Source organism: Phocoena sinus, chromosome X, assembly GCF_008692025.1.
Source record: "Phocoena sinus isolate mPhoSin1 chromosome X, mPhoSin1.pri, whole genome shotgun sequence".
Classification (NCBI taxonomy): Eukaryota; Metazoa; Chordata; class Mammalia; order Artiodactyla; family Phocoenidae; genus Phocoena; species Phocoena sinus.
In genome coordinates, this window is record NC_045784.1 from 47,448,738 (window position 1) to 47,471,607 (window position 22,870).

Consider the following 22,870-nt stretch of genomic DNA (forward strand, 5'->3'; position numbering starts at 1 on the left):
GGGAAAAGTCTGCCTGGTTTGCGGCTTACTTAGAGCTCAAGTAGCAAAGTAATATTAGGTATCAACGGAGTACCTACTATATACCAGGCACTGTTCCAAGTACACCTCATGTCCATTAACCTTGCAATAACATCATGATGCATTATTACCTCCTTTTTACAGATGATGGAACAACGAGGCTCAGAGGTTGAAGAACTTGACCAATGTCACACAGCTAAAAAGTGAAGCTAGCCAATAAGTACGTGAAAAGATGTTCAACATCATTAGTTATTAGAGAAATGCCAATCAAAAAACCACAATGAGAAAACCAATTAACACATACTAGGATGGGCTATAATTTTTAAAATGTAAAATAACGAGGGTATGGAGAAACTGGAATCCTCCATACATTGCTGGTGGAAATGTAAAATTGTGCAGCCACTTTGGAAAACAGTCTAGGAGTTCTTCAAGCGGTTAACATAGGGTTATTATATGATCCAGTAATTCCACTCATAGGTATACACCCAAGAGGACTGAAAACATGTTCACACAAAAACTTATACATGGGGCTTCCCTGGTGGCGCAGTGGTTGAGAGTCCGCCTGCCGATGCAGGGTATGCAGGTTTGTGCCCCGGTCCGGGAAGATCCCACATGCCGCGGAGCAGCTAGGCCCGTGAGCCACGGTCACTGAGCCTGCGCGTTCAGAGCCTGTGCTTCACAACGGGAGAGGCCACAACAGTAAGAGGCCCGCGTACCGCAAAAAACAAACAAACAGAAAACTTATACATGAATGTTCATAGCAGGATTATTCGTAACAGTCAAAAGTGGAAAAAACCCAAATGTCCATCAACTAACAAACAGATAAACAAAAGATGGTATATTCATACAAGTGAATGTTATTCAACCATAAAAAGGAACGAAGTACTGATTCATGCTACAACATGAATTAATCTTGAAAAAATTATAAAGTGAAAGCAGCCAAACATACTTTTAAATGAATTGTACAGAACAGGAAAATACATAAAGATGGGAAACAGCCAGGGACTGGGAGGAAGAAAGATTGGAGAATGACTGCTAGCAGGTACTGGGTTTCCTTTTGGGGTGATAAAAATGTTCTGGAATTTGATAGTGGTTATAGTTTCACAACTCTGTGGAATAGACTAAATACCACTGAATTATATACTTTAAAATGGCAAATTTTATGGTATCTGAATTATATCTCAATTTTTAAAAACTGGAGTTAGGATTCAAATTCTGCCCACAAAGCCCATGCTCACTAACTCATTTTAAAAACTTTTGATTATGGAAAATTGTAAAATAAAAAGGTAAAGAGAATAGCATAATGAACCTTCATGATACCAGTATCCAGCTTCATATATCAACGTTAAGTCATTCTTGTTTCATCAACTTTATTTTAGCTTTTTTTAATATAAGTTTTTTACTATGATAGAAAAATTACATAACATAAAATTTACCACCTTAACCACTTTTCAAAGTTTACACTTCAGTAGTGTTAAGGATACACACTTTGAGACAGTTCACCAGAACGTTTTCATCTTACAAATCCGAAACTTTATACCCATTAAACAATTCCTATTTCCCCCTCCCTCAGCCCCTAGCAACCACAATTCTACTTTCTGAAATCGAAACATTGATTAAAAATCTTCCAGCAAACGAAAGCCCAGGACCAGATGGCTTCACAGGCGAATTCTAAAAAACATTTAGAGAAGAGCTAACACCTATCCTTCTCAAACTCTTCCAAAATACAGCAGAGGGAGGAACACTCCCAAACTCATTCTACGAGGCCACCATCACCGTGCTACCAAAATCAGACAAAGATGTCAAAAAAAAAGAAAACTAAAGGCCAATATCACTGATGAACATAGATGCAAAAATCCTCATCAAAATACTAGCAAACAGAATCCAACAGCACACTGAAATGATCATACACATTGATCAAGTGGGGTTTATCCCAGGAATGCAAGGATTCTTCAATATACGCAAATCAAACAATATGACACACCATATTGACAAATTTAAGGAGAAAACACATATGATCATCTCAATAGATGCAGAAAAAGCTTTTGACAAAATTCAACACATATTTATGATAAAAACCCTCCAGAAAGTAGGCATAGAGGGAACTTAGTTCAACATAATAAAGGCCATATATGACAAACCCACAGCCAACATCATTCTCAATGGTGAAAAACTGAAACCATTTCCTATAAGATCAGGAACAAGACAAGGTTGCCCACTCTCACCACTATATTCAACATAGTTTTGGAATTTTTAGCCACAGTAATCAGAGAAGAAAAAGAAATAAAAGGAATCCAAATCAGAAAAGAAGAAGTAAAACTGTCACTGTTTGCAGTTGACATGATAGTATACATACAGAATCCTAAAGATGCTACCAGAAAACTACGAGAGCTAATCAATGAATTTGGTAAAGTAGCAGGATACAAAACTAATGCACTGAAATCACTTGCATTCCTATACACTAGTGATGAAAAATCTGAAAGTGAAATTAAGGAAACACCCCCATTTACCATTTCAGCAAAAAAAAAAAAATTCCTAGGAATAAACCTGCCTAAGGACACAAAAGACCTGTATGCAGAAAACTATAAGACACTGATGAAAGAAATTAAAGATAATACAAACAGATGGAGAGATATACCATGTTCTTGGACTGGAAGAATCAACATTGTGAAAATGACTATACCAGCCAAAGCAATCTACAGATTCAATGCAATCCCTATCAAACTACCAATGGCATTTTTCACAGGACTAGAACAAAAAATTTCACAATTTGAATGGAAACAAAAAAGACCCCAAATAACCAAAGCAATCTTAAGAAGGAAAAATGGAGCTGGAGGAATCAGGCTCCCTGACTTCAGACTATACTACAAAGCTACAGTAATCTGGGCTTCCCTGGTGGCGCAGTGGTTGGGAGTCCGCCTGCCGATGCAGGGGACACGGGTTCGTGCCCCGGTGCGGGAAGATCCCACATGCCGCAGGAGCGGCTGGGCCCGTGAGCCATGGCTGCTGAGCCTGCACGTCTGGAGCCTGTGCTTCGCAACGGGAGAGGCCCCAGCAGTGAGAGGCCCGCGTACCACAGCAAAAAAAAAAAAAAAAAAAAAAAAAAAAAAGCTACAGTAATCAAGACAGTATGGTACTGGCACAAAAATGGAAATATAGATCAATGGAACAGGATGGAAAGCCCAGAGATAAACCCAGGCACATATGGTCATCTTATCTTTGAGAAAGGAGGCAAGAATGTACAATGGAGAAAAGACAGCCTCTTTAATAAGTGGTGCTGGGAAAACTGGACAGCTACATGTAGAAGAATGAAATTAGAACATTCCCTAAAACCATACACAAAAATAAACTCAAAATGGATTAAAGACCTAAATGTAAGGCCAGACACTACAAAACACTTAGAGGAAAACATAGGCAGAACACTCTATGAGATAAATCACAGCAACATCCTCTTTGAGCCACGTCCTAGAGAAATGGAAATTTTTAAAAAAATAAACAAATGGGACCTAATGAAACTTAAAAGCTTTTGCACAGCAAAGGAAACCATAAACAAGACGAAATGAGAACCCTTAGAATGGGAAAAAAATATTTGCAAACGAAGCCACTGACAAAGGATTAACCTTCAAAATTTACAAGCAGCTCATGCAGCTCAATATCAAAAAAAAACCAAACAACCCAATCCAAAAATGGGCAGAAGACCTAAATAGACATTTCTCCAAAGAAGATAAACAGATTGCCAACAAACACATGAAAGGATGTTCAACATCACTAATCATTAGAGACATGCAAGTCAAAACCACAGTGAGGTATCACCTCACAATGGTCAGGATGGCCATCATCAAAAAATCTACAAACAATAAATGCTGGAAAGGGTGTGGTGAAAAGGGAAACCTCCTGCACTGTTGGTGGGAATGTAAATGGATACAACCACTATGGAGAACAGTATGGAGGTTCCTTAAAAAATTAAAAATAGAGCTACCATATGACCCAGCAAGCCCACTACTGGGCATATACCCTGAGAAAACCATAATTCAAAAAGACTCATGTACCCCAATGTTCATTGCAGCAGTATTTACAGTAGCCAGGACATGGAAGGAACCTAAGTGTTCATCGACAGATGAATGGATAAAGAAGATGTGGCACATGTATACAGTGGAATACTACTCAGCCATAAAAGGAAACGAAATTGAGTTATTTGTAGTGAGGTGGATGGACCTACAGTCTGTTATACAGAGTGTAAGAAGTCAGAAAAAGAAAAACAAATACCATATGCTAACACATATATATGGAATCTAAAAAAAAATGGTTCCTAAGAACCTAGGGGCAGGAGAGGAATAAAGACACAGACGTACAGAACGGACCTGAGGACATGGGGAGGGGGAAGGGTAATCTGGGAAGAAGTGAGAGAGTGCAATTGACATATGTACACTACCAAATGTAAAATAGATAGCTAGTGGGAAGCAGCTGCATAGCACAGGGAGATCAGCTCCATGCTTTGTGACCACCTGGAGGGGTGGGATAGGGAGGGTGGGAGGGAGACGCAAGAGGGAGGTGATGTGGGGATATATGTATACATATAGCTGATTAACTTTGTTATACAGCAGCAACTAACACAACATTGTAAAGCAAGTACTCTCCAATAAAGATGTTAAAAAATTTAAGAAAACAACAACCTATGTATCACTGAAGAAATGAAGGAGGAAGTAAAAAAATACATAGAGATAAATGAAAATGAAAGCACAATGATCCAAACCTATGGGATACAGCAAAAGCAGTTCTAAGAAGGAAGTTTACAGCAATACAATCTTACCTCAGGAAACAAGAAAAATCTCAAATAAACAACCTAACCTTACACCTAAATCAGCTAGAGAAAGAAAAACAAACAAAACTCGAAGTTAGTAGAAGGAAAGAAATTATAAAGATCAGAGCAGAAATAAATGAAATAGACACAAAGAAAACAATGGCAAAGTTCAATGAAACTAAAAGATGGTTATTTGAAAAGATAAAGAAAATTGATAAACCTTTAGCCAGACTCATGAAGAAAAAAAGGGAGGGACTTCCCTGGTGGCACTGTGATTAAGACTTCGTGCTCCCAATGCAGGAGGCCCGGGTTCGATCCCTGGCCAGGGAACTAGATCCCACGTGCATGTCACAACTAAGAATTTGAATGCCACAACTAAGCAGTCTGCGTGCTGCAACTAAGGAGCTGGCAATCCACTAAGGAGCCCACGTCTCTCAACTAAAGGAGCCCATGTGCTGTAACTAAGGAGCCCAGCTGCCGCAACTAAGACCCCACACAACCAAATAAAAGAAAAAAGGAAAAGAAAGGAAAAGGACTCAGATCAATAAAATTACAAATGAAAAAGGAGAAGTTACAACTGACACGACAGAAATACAAAGGATCATAAGTGACTACTACAAACAACTGTATGCCAATAAAATAGACAACCTGGAAGAAATGGACAAATTCTTAGAAAGGTACAATCTCCCAAGACTAAACCAGGAAGAAATAGAAAATATGAACAGACAAATCACAAGCACTGAAATTGAAACTGTGGTTAAAAAACTCCCAACAAACAAAAGTCCAGGACCTGATGTCTTCACAGGCGAATTCTATCAAACATTTAGAGGAGAGCTAACACCTATCCTTTTGAAACTGCTCCAAAAAGCTGCAGAGGAAGGAAAACTCCCAAACTCATCCTGTGAGGCTACCATCACCCTGATACCAAAACCAGACAAAGATACCATAAAGAAAGAAAATTATAGGTCAGTATCACTGATGAACATAGATGCAAAAATCCTCAACAGAATACTAGCAATCCACATCCAACAGTACATGAAAAGGATCATACACCATGATCAAGTGGGATTTATCCCAGGGATGCAAGGATTTTCAAGAAGTTAGACTGTCACGGTTTGTAGATGACATGATACTATACACAGAACATCCTAAAGATGCTACCAAAAAACTACTACAGGTCATCAATGAATTAGGTAAAGTTGCAGGTTACAAAATTAATACACAGAAATCTGTTGCATTCCTGTACACTAACAATGAAAGATCAGAAAGAAAAATTCAAGAAACAACCCCATTTACCATCACATCAAAAAGAATAAAATACCTAGGAGTAAACCTACCTAAGGAAACAAAAGACCTGTACTCCAAAACCTATAAGAAGCTGATGAAGGAAATCGAGGACAAGACAAACAGATGAAAAGATATACCATGTTCTTGGATTGGAAGAATTAATATTGTCAAAATGACTACACTACCAAGGCAATCTTCAGATTCAATGCAATCCCTGTCAAATCCCCAATGGCATTTTTCACAGAACTAGAACAAAAAACATTAAAATCTGTATGGAGACACAAAAGACCCCAAATAGCCAAAGCAATCTTGAGAAAGAAAAATGGAGCAGGAGGAATCAGGCTCCCTGAATTCAGCCTATACTACAAAGCTACAGTCATCAAAACAGTATGGTAGTGGCACAAAAACAGATATATAGATCAATAGAACAGGATAGAAAGCCCAGAAGTAAACCCACGCACCTATGGTCAATTAATCTATGACAAAGGAGGCCAAACTATACAATGGTGGAAAGACAGTCTCTTCAACAAATGGTGCTGGGAAAACTGGACAGCTACACGTAAAAAAATGAACTTAGAACACTCCCTAACACCATACACAAAAATAAACTCAAAATGGATTAAAGACCTAAATGTGAGACTGGACACTATAAAACTCTTGGATGAAAACATAGGCAGAACACTCTGACATAAACCACAGCAATATTTTTTCAATCCGTCTCCAACAATGATGGAAATAAAAACAATAATAAACAAATGGGACCGAATTAAACTTCAAAGCTTTTGCACAGCAAAGGAAACCATAAACAAAACGAAAAGACAACCCACAGATGGGAAGAAAATATTTGCAAATGATGTGACCAACAAGGGATTAGTCTCCAAAATTTACAAACAGCAGCTTAATATCATCAAAACAAACAACCCAATCCAAAAATGGGCAGAAGACCTAAATAGACATTTCTCCAAAGAAGACATACCGATGGCCAAGAGGCACATGAAAAGATGTTCAACATCGTAATTATTAGAGAAATGCAAATCAAAACTACAATGAGATATCACCAGTCAAAATGGCTATCATCCAAAAATCCACAAACAATAAATGCTGGAGCAGGTGTGCAGAGATGGGAACCCTCCTACACTGTTGGTGGGAATGTAAATTGGTGCAGCCACTATGGATAACAGTATGGACGTTCCTTAAAAAAGTAAAAATAGGGCTTCCCTGGTGGCGCAGTGGTTGAGAGTCCACCTGCCGATGCAGGGGACATGGGTTCATGTCCCAGTCCAGGAAGATCCCACATGCCATGGAGCAGCTAGGTCCGTGAGCCATGGCTGCTGAGCCTGCACGTCCGGAGCCTGTGCTCCACAACGGGAGAGGCCACAACAGTGTGAGGCCCGCGTACCGCAAAAAGAAAAAACAACAAAACTAAAGATAGAGCTACCATATGATCCAGCAATCCCACTCCTGGGCATATATCCGGAGAAAAACGTGGTTTGAAAGGATACATGTACCCCATGTCCATTGCAGCACTGTTTACAATAGCCAAGACATGGAAGCCACCTAACTGTCCATCGACTGAGGAATGGGTAAAGAAGATGTGGTACATATATACAAGGGAATATTACCCAGCCATTAAAATGAAAGAAATAATGCCATTTGCAGCAATATGGACAGACCTAGGGATTGTCATAATGAGTGAAGTAAGCCAGACAGAGAAAGAGAAATATCATATATCGCTTATAAGCAGATTCTAAAAGGAAATGATACAAAGGTACTTACTTACAAAACAGAAACAGATTCACAGACTTAGAGAACAAACTTATGGTTACCAGGGGGAAAGGGTGGGGGGAAGGGATAGTTAGGGAATTTGGGATTGACACGTACACACGGCTATATTTAAAATGGAGGGACTTCCCTGGTGGCACAGTGGTCAAGAGTCTGCTTGCCAATGCAGGGGACACGGGTTCTAGCCCTGGTCCAGAAAGATCCGACATGCTGTGGAGCAACTAAGCCTGTGAGCCACATGTGCCACAACTACTGAAGCCTGTGCGCCTAGAGTCCATGCTCTGCAACAAGAGAAGCCACCGCAGTGAGAAGCCTGTGCACCATGATGAAGAGCAGCCCCCGCTCACCGCAACTAGAGAAAGCTCGTGTGCAGCAACAAAGACTGAACGCAGCCAAAAATAAATAAATAAATGTAAACGATATATCCATCTAGAACCTCAGAATGTGAATTTATTTGAAATTAGGGTCTTTGCTGATGCAATTAAGGTAAAGATCTTGAGATAAGATCATTCTGATCTAATGACAAGTGTCCTTATAAAAGAAGACTGGGGACATCCCTGGCAGTCCAGTGGTTAGGACTCTCCACTTCCACTGCAGGGGTCACGGGTTCGATCCATGTTCGGGGAAGTAAGATCCTACACACTGCATGGCCAAAAAAAAAAAAAAGGATAACAAACAAGGAGCTACTGTATAGCACAGGGACCTCTACTCAATATTATGTAACTACCTAAATGGGAAAAGAATTTGAAAAAAAAGTAGATACATGTATAAGTATAATTGAATCACTTTGCTGTACGCCTGAAACTATCACAACATTGTTAATCGACTATACTCCAATATAAAATGAAAAGTTAAAAATATAGATCTTAAGCATATAAAAAGATAATCAAACTCACTTGTGATAAGAAAAATTAAAACAATACAGAAACATGGTATTTTGCCTATAGGATTAGCAATTACTATATTGGTGAGGGAAACACACGCTTGCAAATATTGAAGGCAGGGGTATTAATGGTATAATCTCTAGGGAGAACATTTTGGCGAGATCTTTTTTTTTTTTTTTTTTTTTTTTTTTTTATGCGTTACGCGGGCCTCTCACTGTTGTGGCCTCTCCCGTTGCGGAGGACAGGCTCCGGACGCGCAGGCTCAGCGGCCATGGCTCACGGGCCCAGCCGCTCCGCGGCATGTGGGATCCTCCCAGACCGGGGCACGAACCCGTGTCCCCTGCATCGGCAGGCGGACTCTCAACCACTGCGCCACCAGGGAAGCCCTTGGCGAGATCTTTTAAAGTTCAAGTGCACATAATTTTTGACTTTGCTTCTAGGGATTTATTTTAGATATTTAAAGCACTTGGAACAACAAAGGCAGTGCTGAAATATAAGCAGTGGCATTGCAGTTGTACAAAGTATTCACTGCAGCATTATTTGTTCTAGCTGAAAACTGGAAACAATCTAATTAAAGGACTAATTATATAAATGATAACATATGCATGCAGTGGAATAGGATGGAACTGTGAAAAATAAGGACAAACCTCTGCATACTCATATGAAAAAATCAGCATGATATATTAAATGATAATAGCAAAGTATAGAATATTATGTAAATAGTATACTATCATTTGTGGGTTTTAAAGGTATATTTGTGTGTATATAATATGTATGTATATATACAATGTATTTATATGTATAGTTATATATATTTGCTTTATATGCATAGTCTCTCTGGAAGAATACACAACAAACTGATAATACTGATCATCTCTGAGGAGGAGAAACTGGTGGCTAGGATCAAGAGTGGAAGAGAGTTGGTTTTTTTTGCCATATATCTTTTTGTATATTTTGAATTTTTGTACCATGAATTGCAATATTTATTTAAAAGAGGAATTACTACTGAATAAAAGCAGAACATATTCCAGGTTAAAAAAAATTAAACAATACAGAAGGGTGTACAGTGAGAAGTAATAGCTCTCTTATCCCCATTCCCTGGAGGTAACTGCTATTCCAGGCCTCTCCCCTGAAGAGTCTGATTCGCATGTCTAAAGCTAGGCTGGGAATGTGTTTTTTTAAACCAATTTATTGAGGCTTATTGACATACAAAAAGCTGCACATAATTAATGTATACAACTTGATGAGTTTAGAGGTAAATATCATTACCACAGTCTACACCAGAAACATATCTATTACCTCCAAAAGTTTCCTCCTGCCTCTATTATCATTTCTTGTGATAAGTAAGAACACAAGATCTACTCTCTTATCAAATTTTTCAGTATACAATACAATATAGGCACTATGCTGTGCAGTAGATCTCTAGGGCTTATTTATCTTGTATATGTATAACCAAAATTTTATACTCTTTGACTAAAACCTCCCCATTTCCCTTTCCCACCAGCTCCTGGCAAGCACTCTTCTACTCTCTGCTTCTACGAGTTTGACAATTTTAGACTCCTCACATAAGAGTATCATGAAGTGTTTGTACTTTGGAGTCTGGCTCGTTTCACTCAGCATAAAGTTCTCCAGGTTCATCCATGTTGTCCCAAATGGCAGGATTTCCTCGATATTCCATTGTATGAATATACCACATTTTCTTTACCCACTCATCCAACAAGAGATACTTAGGTTGCTTCCAAGAACCCTCGGTGATTGTCATGATGGAAGGCAAGTTTAAGAAACAATGCTCTCTAGTCAGATCACACAGCATGACAATTTATTCCTAGCAAACTACAATCTAGAATGACTGATGGCAATTAAATCCTGACCAAGGCAAGGAAAAAGCCTTCCAGCCACAATGCCCCTCGGAACAGCTGAGCACCCTGGCTCCATTTCCACATCTAGGATGACTGCTACCCTCTGAAGCAGAATGAGTTCCTGGCCCTAACTGGTCCAGTTCAGTTGTTAACCTTGCAATTTTCCAGGAGACCTAAAATTATTTAGGTGAGATTAAACAGCAACATATGCAAACAACAAATCACAAAAGGAGCACATTTGAGCTTTAAAGAAAGTAGGAGTTGAGATCCTGAACAACTACCTATAGCTTTTAATTGCTGGCTTACTGTTCAGTCCAACAAATATGAATTGAGGGACTACTAAATGCCAGGATGCAGACAGCACAGAGTAGGCCACTTAAACGTGAGAAGCTATAAGCACCTCTGTGTACCATGGGAACACAGAAGAAAGGCATCTAACCAGTCAGTGAGGTAATGCTTTCTAGAAGAAGCAACACCTATTTATAAAACTCAAGGGAAAACAGTTCCCTGAGAAAAGTTTAATGTCTCATTTCCAATCACATGTAGTAGTCTACAGCACTGGCTTTCAAACTGTGCTTCCCAAACCAGGATTATGGAGAATTGGACCAAATAACCAGACAGGACAGGTACTCCTATTATTATTATTATTTTTTTTTTTTTTTTTTTTTTGCGGTACGCGGGCCTCTCACTGTTGTGGCCTCTCCCGTTGCGGAGCACAGGCTCCAGACGCGTAGGCTCAGCGGCCATGGCTCACGGGCCCAGCCGCTCTGCGGCATGTGGGATCCTCCCGGACAGGGGCACGAACCCGCGTCCCCTGCATCGGCAGGCGGACTCAACCACTGCGCCACCAGGGAAGCCCGGTACTCCTATCTTCTCTTCAATCTGAGCTCATATTCTCCATTTTATCTATTTTATATTTTGGGTCTTTCAGAAAATATTTTATTAAAGAACATTTTCTATTAAAAGCAACTATAAGTATTTATCACTAGAATGTAGCTCCAAGAAGGCCAGGATTTCTTGGTCTGTTTTGTTTACTGCTATACCTCCAGTGCATAGAACATAGGGAATCAATGAACCATTTAGACTTTCAACCAATATTTAATGAGTCAGGCACTGATACATGCCAGGCACTGATCTAGATGTGAAGATACAATAGTGAACAGGAGCCCCAAATTCCTGTCCTCACGGAGCTGACATTCTAGTGATTAATATTTCACGATAGGCATAGGGCCATAAAGAATATCTAGATTGTAAGTCTGTTAGTTGCAGTGACGGTATTATACCCATCTGGGTCTCTAGAATCCTGCCTGACCATAGAGAGCTTAATCCAGAGGCAATACCTCTTTCTGACCTCTGCAATACAACTTCCTCCAGGTCATCCCAAATGCCGTTGGGATACTAGCCTTGCTCCCATCTACCATGTTAAATACATCAAACTGGTGTCTGACTCAGGCAGGGCTCTGTGGTCCACTTTCTCCACCTGTTCTCAATTTCCAAAGAAAAGGCAATCAGAGATGACAAGGAAGCATCACTTTATAAGAAAAGTCAAGGGGAGGATGTGTAAGTCTGCTTTAGCAATAGAAATATGGATGGTTTATATTTCAACTGCAAGGCCTATGTGCCTTGAAGTCTAATTACCTTAAAATTACAGACCAAGACTACTGTTGATGCAAATTTGCATCAACACTCTGTGGAGTTCAACAACCATTAAGAAATTAAACTGATAAACCACAAAGCTAGGAATAATGTCAAATTAAAAAGTAAGAATAGGGATTTCCCTGGTGGTCCAGTGGGTAAGAATCCACCTTCCATGGGTAAGAATCCACCTTCCAATGCTGGGGATGTGGGTTCCATCCCTGATCGGGGAACTAAGATCCCACATCACAACTACAGAGCCCATGTGCTCTAATGCCTGCACGCCACATCTAGAGAGAAGCCTGCATACCGCAACAGAGACTGCATGCCGCAACTAAGACCCGATGCAGCCAAAAATAAATAAATAAATATTTTTTAAAAAATAAATAAGGGCTTCCCTGGTGGCGCGGTGGTTGGGGGTCCGCCTGCCGATGCAGGGGACACGGGTTCGTGCCCCGGTCCGGGAAGATCCCACATGCCGCAGAGCGGCTGAGCCTGCGCGTCCCGAGCCTGTGCTCCGCAGCGGGAAAGGCCACAACAGTGAGAGGCCCGCGTACCGCAAAAAAAATAAATAAATAAATAAATAAATAAATAAATAAATAAATAAAACATAAGAATAGCAGCAATCGAAAACCACAGTCAATTCCGGGCAACATTGACAAAGTGGCCTTGCCTCTCAGCTGTAGGAGTTTCAGTTAACTATATACACACGCACGGTAGAGTCTTTGCCATTAAATACTGCAGTCAAGCTAGAGGTGGCAGAATACTGATCCAGTGTTCAGTAAAGGCTATTAAAAGTGTTAAAATTGAGTTAATACTCAATTTTACCCTTAAATTGCTCTCAGGCTGCCAAAAGCCAGCCCATTTCTGTAGGTGAAACTGCTTGTCACATGTAAGAAAGAAGACTTAGATTTATTTAATCTGTTGTGGCTCATTTAGGGGCTGGAGACTCTGAGCATAACTTTTGTAATCAGCAGATACAGCAGGAACTTCAGCATCCAGTGGACCTATGCTCAAATTGAAGTGGTAGGGCAAATCATCGGCAAGTCACTTAACTTCCTCATCTATAAAATGGAGATTTTGCTATATTCCTACCTAATTGTAAGACTTTGAATGAAACTATTTATATAAAATACCTAGCATACAGGTTCTGAAAAAGTCATTCTGAAATAAAACATAGCCTGTTTATCCTGCAGAGATGAAGCCTATGGTACATATTACTCTCTGCAGGTCCTCAGAAATCATTTGAAACAAGTAGATTCCAGAATAGGCACTTGCTCTGCCCAAAGCAAAATCTTCAGTATTGAAAAATCAGAAGGTCTGATGAAAGGTATTCTTAGGAATAAGAGGAGAACAAAAGTCCAAGGTAGCTTTTGGGTTACCTTGGAAAGGAAGACAGGAGTTGCAGAGAGGACAGTGATGTTGAGAAATTTCTAAGAGTCCTTGAACCAGTGGCTGCAGCTAACATAAATGATTGAAAGTGGTTAAGAAAATCAACTGCCAGAAATTTTTTTTCCCTAAAATATGCTGTGGGTGTTAACAATATAAACATGCAAAATACTGGAGTTAACATTTTAAGTTCAAAATTAAAAGCAAAAGGTCAAAATAGAAAAATTTAATCATTACATTTTTGCATCTGATTTATTCTCCTTTGACTTGGAACAGGAGGTCTGATGCTTTTCTTATGTACCAAGAGGTCAATGTTAGGTCTTATATTTTTGCGTTACAATGTGCACTAAAGAATTTAGCCTTGAATCCTTTTACTGGGAATGATTAATTTTATCCTATTTCATAATGGAAAACAGCTGCTTAGAAATGTAGGAATTTCCAAACATATAGATGTCTTGCACAGTGTTTTTTATATTTAGGGTTACTACTCCTGAGATATTGTAGAATTCTGGTATTTCAGTGACATCATGCTTCACTTTCAGTACCATAGCACAGCAATTCAGTATCTCCACTGTAGCTATTCTTTCACACCATGAACATCAATTGAGAAAGGTTAACTGAACTATTACATTAATTCATTTTCATAGAATATAATGTCAGAAAACCTTTTCTGGAATTCAATAGACAACTCCACAATTGGGGGAATGTAATTCAGGCCATCACATTCATTTCTTGGAAAACAATTTCAGCAAAGTCAGCCAGTCTATCTCCTGCCAAATTAGTTTCCCAAAGGCATAATTTTGCTAGGAATGAGCAAATACAACCACACATTTAGAAGGTATTTCTGAACAACCTTGTTTTTATTCAAAGTGAATTGTAATGTCAACGAAACAGGTCAAATGCCTTTTGGATGCCAAATAAGTAATTTTTTCCAGTATCTTCAATACCATACCTCAACTAAGTCAATTAATCTCCATAATAGGGAAGATTTCCATGACATGAATCTAATAATTCACCAAGCAAAGTATTCAACTATGGTGCAAACCACAATGTTAATTACCAGTTCTTGACATGATTCATTTTGAACATTTTTGCACAAAAAGTGGAATCCTAAGGAGTTGTATCACAACTTTCTGAACAGCTTTAAGTCTTTGTAAAGTGTTTCTGAAAAAAACTGGTTTCCTAAGTCCAACAGTAACACTATTGCAGAAGCACCATCTGTAGTCATATTCACTAATTTTGACCAATCTATACTAAAAATTTCAAGACTTTTCTCAACATACAAAATCCAGGTTATTTCTAGATGTACTCGTCAGAGGCAAGTCCAAAAGAGTCAGACTGCATCAAAATTCTAGGTGCGGAGGTTCTTAAACTTTAGGGTGTATCAGAATCAGTTGGAGGGCTTATTAAAACAAATTAACAAGCCTCATCTCCAGTAGGTCTGGGGTAAGGCCTGAGAATCTGCATTTATAACAAGTTTCCAGGTGGTACAGTGCTGTTGATTAGAGACCATACTTTGAGAACTACTGGCTAGACACATAGCTAACTGTACCTTTAAATGCACAGTGTTTATATCTGCTGTAACCAGTTGTAATCTAAAACTTTACAATTTAACTTCTTGACACAATGTCATAAAAATGTTCAGCCACCAATCTTTAACATCCTGAGCAACAGTATCTACTACCTTTGCAAATGCTTGTTTATAATGTAAATTCTGCTGTACTCAACACTCTTTTCTTAAACGACTACCTACAAAAGGCTTTCAAGCCCTGGCAATTTTTTCATGTAATATATAATTGCATTTCATGGCAGTATTACTTAATTCTATCTGTATTCAAAAACAACCTATTGAAATTCCAAGCCCTCTGTAAAGTTTTTTTTGTTTCAGCACTCATAATTCTTGTATACTGGCCATATTTCTTACAACGGTTTATTTTTAAATGGTGTCTTAAATTGTAGTCTTTCAACAAACACATTTTATTTAGATATAGAGAAATACTCATCACTTCCACTAGGAAATAGGCTCCCTTTGATTTTCCTTTAAATATATGACCTTCCTGTATAGATAATTTTTCTTTTTTTCACAGACATGGGCACAAGAAATATTTCATATTCTTCAAAACTACTATAAAAAAGTACAAGCACAACAATCAGTGGTGTCTTAGTTATCTATTTCTGTATAACAAATTACCCCCAAAACTTAGTGGCTTAAAAAGCATTTATTTTCTCATAGTATCTGTGAGCGTGGCTTAACGGGGTTCTTTGGCTCAGGGTCTCTCACAGGCTGCAATCAAGGTGTCAGCTGGGGCTGCAGTCATCTCAAGACTTGGCTGGGGAAGGATCCACTTCCAAGCTCACTCATGTGGCTGTTGGCAGGATTCAGTTCCTTGTGGGCTGTTGGACTGAGGGCCTCAGTTCCTCACTGGTTGTTGGTCAGAGGCTTCCCTCAGTTACTTGTCACGTGGGCTTCTCCCGAGGGCAGCCCACAACACAGCAGCTTGCTTCATCAGAGTGATCAAGCAAGAAATGCCAGAGAGAGAGAAAGAGAGAGAGAACAAACAAGATGGAAGTCGCAGTTTCTTATAACCTAATCTTGGAAGTGACATCTCATCACTTTTGCTGTAGTCTGTTCATTAAAAGCAAGTCACTAAGTCCAGCCCACACACAGTGGGTGGGGGTAGATTAAACAAGAGTGTGAATACCAGGAGGCGGGAATCACTTGGAGCCATGTAGAAGATGGTTATCATGAAAGGCAAGTGGCACTTGGTCACTGTGTCAGGGAGACACCATGGATCGGTAGAGACTCCAATAAATGAAGACAATGTGGCTCGGCAAAAGGGGGCAACCAGTGTTGTGAGAGGATCTGATATTTCAAGAGTGGTTGGAAAGTCAGAATTCTTGGTAACGTTTCACAATTTTTAAAACGTTGGCAACAAATTCATATTTGTTAGAAAAGAAATGCATTTGTAAAATGCAAGTTAAATGACAGAAGAAAATGAAAAATCATTCAACTAGATGATGCCTTAATATTCAACCCAAACCCACTATTTGACTTCAGATTCTGATGAACACTATTGATCAATGAAAATCAAAGAAGTTCTTTTAAAAAAATGTGTGGGGCTATGGGCTGTCAGTTTGCCATCCCTGCCATACCTTTGGGATTTTCTTTGTGGTATAGATGAAAGGGCAAAGGTTTTGGTGTCTGAAATGCAAATTGTGGTTCTGCCACTTCCACTATGTCCTTGGGCCTATGACAAGAGCCAGAGAAAAGATACTCCGGGCTATTATTGTTAGTATTTTCTTACTTGTCTCCCCTACTGGACTATGAGCTGCTGGAGGGTTAGAAGACCCACCTGACAGCAACACTCCCTTATCTCACTTTCCTACTTCATTCTTCTGTACAGCACTTACTATACTACGTAAATACTATATATTTTGCCTTTTTATCTTATTTATTGTCTGTCTTTCTCACTAGAATATAAACTTCATGAGGTCAGAAACCTGTCTGTTTTGGTCACTGCTTCATCTTCTCAATATTGAACTGTGCCTAGTGCACAGTAGGAGTCCATTAAACATTTGTTTAATGAATGAATTCCATTGTTCATAGTACTTAGCACAGGGTCTGGCAAGAGTAGGTGTTCAAAAAATGCTGAAAAGCATTCATTGTCCTGATAAGAGAATGGTAGGCAGGTCAAGAAGTACCCTACATGCCATGCCAAGCTTAAGGCATGAGAGTGAAATGTCCATGTCCAATCTACCTGGCACACAAGTTATTTTGGTCAAAGTAACTGTAGCTGGCGTTTATATGGCATTTACTATGTGGTATATAATGTTCTAAGCACTGTACTTATATTAAATCGTTTAATACTCACAGTAAAGTCTGTGATGTAGCTTTTATTACTATCCTCCTCTTCCACATGAGAAAACTGAGGCAGAGAGAGGTTAACTTGCCCACATTTATATAACTAGTAAGTAAAAGAACAAGGATTTAAACCCAGGCAGTCTGGCTCCAAGGTCTGTTCTTAGCCATTATGCTACACAAACTAAATATAAGAAAAGTGTTCTGGAAAATGTTATTAAAATGCAACTATACTGTTTTGAGAGATGTTAAAGATGAAGGATTTTGATCTCAAATATATTTAGGTTCATATCTTGGCTCAACCACATTCCAGCAGTGCAACCTTGGGCCAGTGACTATGCTGAGCCTGTTTTTATTTTAGCTATAAAAAACGTAGATTAATACATATCCTGAAGGGTGGCTGTGATGATTAAATGACATAATGAATCTGACATAATGTGAGGTACCTAGCCCATGTGGTAGCTATTATTACTAACACCAAGGGGGAATTTATTCTATAAATGCATTGCTAAGCAGCTACAAAACTTACTTTTACTTAACAGAGTTTTGCAATTCCATTTGGAACCAAGTTAATTTACATGGAAAGAAACTATAACATTATAAAACACTGGTTCTAAATTCTTCCTTATCTGCCTTTCTCTTTCAACAACCATTATTGTATATAATGTGTCAAGCCCTAGAGCAAAATCTCTGCCCTCTTGGAACTCAATTAAAAGATAATCACCAACAAACTTCCAGTCATAAGATAAGTAAGTTCTGGGGATGTAATACATAGCATAGGGGAAAAAAAGAGAATTATAATGCAATATGAAAATACTATGAGAGAAAAAAATATGAGAGGTAAAAAGAACACTCTGGTAGCACAAGGGAAGGCATCATTTACCTTGGCTGGGAAAGATTTCATAGTGATAACTTTTGAGCAAGAATAAGTATGAATTGGCTACACAATGGTGAGAGTAAAATAAGAAAAGCACTATGTGAGAGGACATGGTATGTCTAGGAAGCCAGAAAAGTTCAGAATGGTTGGGACATTCCAACGGTTGGAATAGGTGTGGGCAAAGGTAAGCACCAAGTAAGGTTGGAGAGAGTTTGGGATCAGACTGTGAATGGCATTGTCTGCCATGCTGACAAGTCTGGGCTTAGTAGGGTAGGCAAAAAGTAGCCAGTGGGTATCTTCAGGCACAGACAAAAGTCAACTTTGGTTTTCAAAGTATCTCTGACAGCAATGTAGAAGATGGACTATGGTCCAGAGAGTGGTAAAGGAACAAGTTGAGGCAATTTTCATGGCTCAGATAAGAAATGATGGCAGCCTAAACTAGAGCAATGGGGGTGGAAGTAGCTGGACTTAGTAAACATTTCTGAGGTAGAGGTGACATGATCTAGTGACCAAGTGGATATGGGAAGTGACAGGAGAGTGAAAAATTGAGAAGAACTCCATGGTTTCTGGCTTGAAATGGATGAAAGACGACATCCATAGCAAAAGAGAACTCCAAAAATAGAACAAGTTTTTGGGGAAAATAATGAATTCCATCCTGGATATTTTTTAGTATGAGTGACCTATAAGACATCGAGTAGTAGAAAGCTGAAAAGATGTGTCAAAAGCTCATGAGAGAGGTTAGGGGTAGAGAAAGAGCTATAGGAATAATCAGAATACAGTTAATATTTAAAGCCATAATAATGGATAAGATTGCTCAGGAAATGAATGTAGAAGAATATAACTAGGACAGAAGTCTTGAGAGCACCAATGCTTAAGGAAGCAGTAAGAGGAGGAGAAAGAACTAGAGACTTATAAGGAGAATCAGAAGTGAGCTGCATCATGGAATCCAAGAAAGGAAATTCAAGGAAAGGATGGCTCATGTCAATTATCTCATAGAGGACCAATAAAGGGTAAGAATGGAAATGGTTTTGGTGCCTTCAGAATGGTGACATCACATATCAAGTGGCAACAGGCTAGGGAATAGGAACTAATACGGTCTTCTTTTTTCAAGAATAATGGTTAAAAGGGAAGAACAGGGATAAGGATAATGGCTTAAGGAAATTACAAAGTAAAGGGGAAGTTTTTGTTTTTTAAAGGTTATTTGTATACACTTACATACCTATAAGTGAAAGAAACCAGAGAGAGAGAGACTTAAAATGCAGAGAAGAAAGAGACTGCTACTTTTGAATTCCTATAATATCACTATATGACTCACTCACTTGGCACTGAGCTTACACATTTGCCTTGTACTGGCAGTATTGTACATTTAGCAATGCTGGCACAAACTAAGTGCTCAATAAATCTACTTACTATTATTTTTATTCATGCATCTATGCATATTATCTGGCCAGTAAAAGTATACAATCTTACACAAGAATGTACAGAAAGGAAACTGTGTGGTGAAACTGTGGAAAGAGACTGAACAATACAGATCCAGAACAGATTTTTACCCACCATTTACTAGTGTCCAGACCAAAGAAAAATCATTTCACTTCTTTGCACCTGTTATTCAACCGTTAAATGGGAAGAATATCACGCATTCTTGCAAGCTTATGAGGATTAAACAAGCTATTTAAAAAGCACTTTATATACAACTTGGTGCTCAAGAAGAAGACCTAATTACTATTATGATAATTTTTCCTACCACTAGAGCATCTAGAAGAGTCACTAACGTTTCAGGATGTGTCAATGACTGAGGATAAATAAATAATCAGGAGGCACAGCAGCCACTGCTATACTGTATTCTAGAGAACGAAAGCACAAAATGGCATCAGCTGTTGGTCAGCCTTCTCAAACTTTGCTTATTCATTTACCATCAACATGATTTCTGCTACATCCAAGTACTGAACCTTAATACTTTTCTTTAAATCAACTTACTTCTTTTTTTTTTTCCTGCAGTACGTGGGCCTCTCACTGTTGTGGCCTCTCCCGTTGCGGAGCACAGGCTCCGGACGCGCAGGCTCAGCGGCCATGTCTCACGGGCCTAGCCGCTCCGCGGCATGTGGGATCTTCCTGGACTGGGGCATGAACCCGTGTCCCCTGCATCGGCAGGTGGACTCTCAACCACTGCGCCACCAGAGAAGCCCCAACTTACTTCTTTAATTGGCCTCGTTCTAAAGAGTTATAGCTGTGAAACTGCGGGTTTCATGCGTTATCTTTTTTTCTAATATATATATTTAACCATTAAAACAAAGTATTCATCCCATTAACCACCCCACATCATCTTTCAAACCACATTCTAAAACTGCTTTAGGGTTGCTGTGAGACCCTTAGGAAGAGATCAGGTAGCAATTTGTGGTTTTACTTAATTTTTCTGCTACTGGCAATGATAACTTACAAAGGTTTGCAGAATGTACAAATGAAACAAACCAAATGACAAAATTCATCCCAGTTATATACCCTGAATATTTTCATGGAAAGTCCTAAATTGTCTAAATCTAAAGAGACAGCCCAGCAATTTATCTTTTTATGTAATCCCTCCATCTCTATTTCTCTAACACAAATGAAAATGAGATTGTGAATAAAGGCCCATCCTGTGACCTAGTCTCAAGAACAGAACCAAGGAGAGGAGAAAAACACTAGTGGGTTTTGCTCTGAAGCACTAGCATCTCAATCAAAAGATATGGTAGGCATGCAGATCATTCAAGTGAAAACCTGCTATCTCCAAGATAGTGGAACATTCCTCTGAAAAGGCAAACCACAATGAGTTATTAACCAATACCTTTCAAGTCTGTGTTACAAACCAGGAAGTTCTCCATCACTCCAACAGCAACAACAACAACAGTCACTGACCAGAACCGGGAGAGAAAACTTCACTGGCTGATAACATCTACAGATACTTTACATATGCACTTTTGGAGCCAGTCTTAAATCCACTATTTTAAGAGCCACACTACACACTTTTAAAAAGTCACTCCTACAATGCATTCTTAGATCACTAACCTTTTCATTCAGGGAAAAAAATGTATCCTGCACCTAAAATATACAAGTTATTATGGAGACTATGAAAAGATAAAGAGTTTGTTTATAATCTAGCATGGGGAACAAGACATGTATTTCACAAACGGTGGTACTCATGACTGAAGAGCGCTGCTGGGAAATTTCCCCCCAACATTTTATTAAGAAAAACTTTAAACATATAGCAAAGTTGAAATAATTTTACAGTGAACATTAGAAAAGTCACGACTGAGATTCTACCATTTTTACTACATTTGCTTTATCACCTATCAATTCATCTTATTTTTTTACAAACTGCTGGGATTTTAAAAATAAAACTATGTGTAATGAAGAATCTTAGTAGGCCATATTAGGGTTGCTTCTCAAAAATTTTCACTGATGAGGTGTATGAACAAAAAAGCTGGAAAAACTCAAACCCATACTCAGTGTTCAATTCCTGCCAACCTCCAATCAAAATCTATTCAGAGCTCACAGTAGGCCATTTTACATCTCCACATCCTTGCCCACTCTGAACCATCCTTCCCAGCCCTCCTCAAGGCTCAGTACCAATCTGTGAAACCTCCCCCAACTTTCACGCCCTCACCCAGAATTAACCAATGCCACATTTTTCATCATTAGCAATTAGCTCACGGTATCTGTAACTCTTGTTTTCAGTCTGACTCTTACTAAACTCTGACCTCCGTGAGGGCAGGGATCCCCTTACTTCACTCTGAATCCTCAGCAACCAGTACAGTATCTAGCCTATAGCAGGCACTCAATAAATAATATAAATGAATAGCCCAGACCTGTCTTTACCCAGGAACCAAGGAAGATTTTAGTCCAGTGTGGGAATGATTTAATCACACCGGCACTTTAGAAAGATTCATCTTAGAGCACCGTTGTTAAGAGCATGAGCTTTGGAGTCAGATTGCCTGGGCATGACTCCCAGAATCCCAGCTCTGCCATTTATTGCCGGGTGACTTTGGGCAAGTTTCTAAACCTCCTGTGCCTCAGTTTCCTCATTTGAAAAACGGCTAATACTGCTTCACAGGTTATCGTGAGGATCAAATGAGATCATTTTTGTTGTTGTTGTTAAAGCACACAGATTAGCAGCTGGCACATAGTAAGCATTCCATCAATGTTAGTCACTGTTGCCGGCAACCAAGTTAATAATGACAATGAGGTAAAAAGTCCTTAAAGCTCGAGTGGTAGCAGTGAAAACAAAGTGGAAAGAATGGCCATAAAAGAAGAATCTACTGAAAAATGCTCAGTCAGGAAGGCAAGCAAATGAGTGTCTGACATATTTTTTCTCCTACTTTGTATGTTTGAGATAGCTCGTGATTGAATTTTTTAAAAAAAATATTAAAAACAGCTATAATTACCCAGCCTAGGCACAGATTAGATGCTGGGCACAAGGAGTCTAGCATGACTGGACTCTAGCCA

General features: G+C 39.1%; 1 protein-coding gene across 2 annotated transcripts in view; it reads right to left on the reverse strand.

Annotated features, from left to right (window-relative positions):
• Positions 1-22,870, reverse strand: part of FAM120C (family with sequence similarity 120C) — a 142,652-nt gene that overhangs the window by 115,017 nt on the left and 4,765 nt on the right. Inside the window, exon 2 of one of the 2 annotated variants that reach the window (XM_032619724.1) lies at positions 15,312-16,156. The exons of the other annotated variant lie outside the window; for it this stretch is intronic. Within the exon in view, the coding sequence (XP_032475615.1) occupies positions 16,106-16,156 (51 nt within the window). The 3' untranslated portion in view covers positions 15,312-16,105. Of the gene's footprint in view, positions 1-15,311; positions 16,157-22,870 lie in introns of those variants that run through there. 2 annotated transcript variants of the gene reach the window in all.